Source organism: Dermacentor andersoni, chromosome 4 (assembly GCF_023375885.2).
Source record: "Dermacentor andersoni chromosome 4, qqDerAnde1_hic_scaffold, whole genome shotgun sequence".
In the NCBI taxonomy this organism is placed as follows: Eukaryota; Metazoa; Arthropoda; class Arachnida; order Ixodida; family Ixodidae; genus Dermacentor; species Dermacentor andersoni.
In genome coordinates this window covers 21752900-21757230 of record NC_092817.1, presented here as the reverse complement: position 1 = coordinate 21757230, position 4331 = coordinate 21752900, and the positions used below count along the sequence as shown (strand labels likewise).

At 44.4% G+C, this 4331-nt stretch overlaps 1 protein-coding gene across 1 annotated transcript; it reads left to right on the top strand.

Annotated features, from left to right (window-relative positions):
- The first annotated feature begins 591 nt into the window (after positions 1–591).
- ohgt (E3 ubiquitin ligase component cereblon) lies at positions 592–4077 on the top strand. The gene has a single exon (XM_050182914.3). It carries the CDS (start codon positions 738–740, stop codon positions 1959–1961), a length of 1224 nt encoding a protein of 407 aa, XP_050038871.1. The 5' UTR covers positions 592–737; the 3' UTR covers positions 1962–4077.
- The last annotated feature ends 254 nt before the right edge of the window (positions 4078–4331 follow it).

The following is a 4331-nucleotide window of genomic DNA, read 5'->3' as shown; positions in this document are numbered from 1 at the left end:
GCCTAAACCTTACAACAAAACTTTCCTTGAAATTTTCATCTCACCATCTGCGCCGTCGCTTCCAAATCATATCTTCGCTGCAACCTCCCCCATCCCATCAGTATCCCGGAATGACTTTCCTTACAAAATATGTTCATTCACAGTTTGCGGTTACTCCGTCGATGTGGGAGCCTCGCAATAACCATTTACCACGCCTACAATTTTTTTTTAAATTTACTGCAAAGTGGGAACGTATTATTTTGCTTCATTTTACGAAGAGGAGTTCATTCAGTTCACGAACAAACTGAAATTATTGCTGCAAGTTCTTGAAGAAGCGTTGTTTGTTCTCTTTATGTGTTAGTAAGAAGTTCAGATAGTTTGTTTTCCTAGTGCGTTGCTATGTCATTTATCTGACTTTGAAAGCTCTGCGAAGGCGCTGGAAAATTATTTAGCACGTTGTAGGAGATAAAAACGCCGCGTGGCCTCAAACCGGGCACCAACACGCGAGCGCGCCCGCGGCTGCTGCGCCATCTGTAGAGCAAAAAGGAAAGGAACGACCATACTCGCGCTGCTCTCGCTCTCGCGAGGCGTTGCCCTCGCTATGCCTTCCAGTACACTGTACTCTCGCCTTCAGCGCTCCAGTGGCCACCAAAACAAATATGGCGCCGTTCGTGTTCTAAAAATGCGGTGAAAGACTGCGCACAGGCTTTTTAGCAACGTTAAACAGAACGTTTCCGCTTCGCCGGGGTGGCTAACCGATGGCAGATGACATAATACACCTTGTTCCGAGGGCTGAAGACGCTGACGAGGAGGAAGACTCGGCGTCTGCCTCTGCGATGGACGTCTCCTATGACACCTCGCTGCCAGCGCAGCACACTTACCTCGGTAACGACATGGAGGATCTCACGGGCAGGACGGTTTTCGAAGAAGACAGCCTGCAAACGATACCTGTACTGACATCCCATGACGTCATACTGGTGCCAGGTCAGATCTTGCCTCTCCAGATATTTCGACCCTTGGAGATATCCATGATGCACAGAATTATAGAAAACGATCGGACTTTTGGCATCGTTGGCGAAAGCGCGAGTAGCACTTCTACGCAGCCGCTAGGCACTACTGCTGAAATACGGTCCTACAAAGAAGAGGTTGACGAGTTGTCCGGCGTATCAACACTTGTCGTCAAAGCGGAAGGTCGACAGAGGTTTCGCATCATCAGCTCCCGCACAAGAAGCGACGGCATTCTCATGGCTAGCATTAAAATACTTCCTGACAAGCCCACCGCCGACGTCGGTGAAGCCGCTCGACTTCCAAGCCTGTCAAGGTTTAAGGGGCGCTCCACGTCTCGGTACGCTCCGAGCGAGCGACACAAAGACCCTTACGGCTTCTCCCACGTGACGGCTTGGCCCTCCTGGGTGTATCGACAGTACGACGCCAACCTCCTGGTTTCGAAAATAGAGGCAGAGTTGCGCGAGTGGACTGAAAATTTTGCCACCCTGAGCCTACCCCGCGACCCGTGTCGCTTTTCCTACTGGGTCGCGAGCAGTCTTCTCCTGGACGACAAGCTGCGCCTGGAGATGTTATCTTACGACAACCCTGTACAGCGACTGCGATGTGAACTGTCCATTCTTCGTGACTGTCGCGTGCTGACGTGTAAGGAGTGCAACCAGAAGATGGCCGACAGGAGCGATGTGTTCAGCATGTCTCAGAGCGGACCACAGGGCGCATACGTTAATCCCCATGGATATGTACACGAGATGATAACTGTGCGCAAAGCCACTGGCGTATACTTGAATGGTCGACCTAGCACGCTGTACAGCTGGTTCCCAGGTTATGCATGGACGATCCTGCAATGCAGTGGTTGCCACTGCCATGTTGGATGGAAGTTCACTGCTTCCAACAAGGCTCTTTTACCAAAGAAGTTTTGGGGTTTATGCAGAGCTGCAATAAGGCCGGCATTGCAGACTGAAAGGCGTTCATCTTAAGAAGTGTGGTTGCTTTCTCGGAAGCTTGACACGAAAGCCTAGTCACATGCTTAAGTCCCCTATTAGAACCTTGTAGGTCACCTTACCTTCCCCTTGAAGGAGCAAGGTCTGGACAACTGAATACTTACCCAAGGAAGCATGCAGAAAAGCAGTTGAGCCTGACTTGCCTTGTCTGCGTATGCGCCATCGTCCAGTCGGGCCTCCACGTCATGTTTGCATACCGCCTGATTGAAGTGATTTGACATTTGTAGGGCTTTAAGGTGCTGTGATGTACTCTGATGCAAAAGCTCATTGCTTGCAGGCCAAGGCAACCAATACTGCTGCATGTGATAAGGGCTAAAATTTAAATGCCCAGATTGCCAGTTTATTTTGGCTTAGTCAACGTGCAGCTAAGCTCTAATATACTCGCTACTGAACAAAATACCACCTTTCTATGGTATGTATTCAAACTCTGCCCCATGTGATCACTGTGCTAAAAGAAACGAACCAAATAAAAGGACGAAGCTTTTTTTTTTTTTTTTTTTGCGATGAAAGTGGCTTCAGTGCAAGCATTTCAAGATATTTCGTTTCATGGTAGTACATTTCGTGTGTTTTATAACATGGAGATTGTCCGTGTAAACTGTTTATTTCTTACTCATTGCATCATTAAGCTGGCTGCTATATCATAGTGAAATGTCTACAGGAAGTGTAAAAATATTAAGTTTCTTTCCTGTTGCAGGTTAATTTTAAGTGCAGCTTGTTGAACAGACAGCATTAATTTATCTGGTCATGTAAGAGGCTCCCTTTGCTAAAATGCTCACAGGCAGTTGTAAATGCGCTACATTACAGCATTTAGCAGTAACATGCAGAAGTGTACCGATGTTTACTGAAAACGTCATCTTAATGCAGTAGCATTTACTGTAAATTTTTCTGGTATGTGTAGTCCTGTCAGTATTCCTTGCTTTGCTTATCTTTTCCTACCTGCTTAGCCTATAGTACATCATTATATTTGCGTAAAATGGCTGTATCCTCGGATGCAGCGTGAGGCATCAGAAGTAGATGCATCTTAAGTTATGCAAGACATAATACAGTTGCACAACTAACATGGTGTCATCAAACCAGTATATTACAAACTTGCACTCATCAGATCACATTGCTTTATTGAGCCATCTGTGGGTTTATGATATAAATTTTGCTTAATGTCATGTGCACAGCAAAATGTTCATTTGTTAAAAATAATCAGATACAAGCCACTGGCATCTTGCTAACTAGTATGTGTACATTTTCTATGAAGGAAATTATGCATATGTCATCTGCATGTTAATTGTTTGATTAAACCTGGACACGGCTTGCAGGGCTCTCTGCTTTTTTCAGAATCAAATTAACAATCTGTTTCCTGTAGCTGCTTAGAGTAGCTGTTTCTCCCCCAGCTGCTAAGTAATATGTACTGTGTAACATAAGAGGATGCTAAATTGTGTAATCACAAAAGCTTCCACTTATTACTGACTGTAAACATATGCTCTGTAACCTTGATCCCTTTTTTACAATATTGGCTCCTTGTTATACCTAAACACACCAGAGTGGCAAGATTTGATACTAGGAAGGTAAATAACACTTTGATTGGTCTACGTTTGCCTACAACCTTAACAAAGTGAGAAGAAATGGTGAACTTGCGGATAACCACATTTTTGTTATCACTCGTAACACAATGCCTTTGGTTCTCTGAAATGTGTAAATTTAAGACACTGGAATGTTATGCTTTATGTAACCTTGTTCTGATTCTACCTACCTGTAAAAGGCAGTGTCATCACAGTATTGTGGCTCTTGGCGAGAGCTTCTTTTTTTGCTTCTGCAGGAATGCCATTAACGTACAAGTGGTTTCAGGCATATTTAATAACAACGCAACAGAGCTTTAGGAAGCAGTGAAGCTAGTTTGTCTAAGTTAAATGTTTGTGGCAATGTGGTGCTGAGGAACAAGTAGTTGGTAAGAAGCATTCGTAGCGTTATGCTTTAGGGTGATAACAGCTGTACTGTTGCTGTGAGCTATCAAATCTTGGACTCCACTATTTTCATTTTCAGCTGGATAACTGTACAACGTTATTGCCTATTTATTAAAAACTGCCTGTCATTTCCTGCATTGATATTGAAGTCAGCTTTATCTAAAATATGCAATAAAAGATCAATCAATACATGAGCTGAACACAATTTGTATGCCACTTATATGTGACCATGACAATGATCATATTTCTTGCAATGCCCCCTTAAACAAATTACTTTCTTCTGGAAACATAGGAGGCCGACTTCGGAGAATAGCGTCTCTGCTTAGCCACAGAAGAAAGGGCACACATCATGCTCAGACTTCTGCTGTTGACTTGCACATGAGATGTGTGC

What these genes read in the sequence shown, in the direction of transcription:
- ohgt (XM_050182914.3), top strand. Translation starts at nt 738, where the DNA reads ATGGCAGATGACATAATACACCTTGTTCCGAGGGCTGAAGACGCTGAC.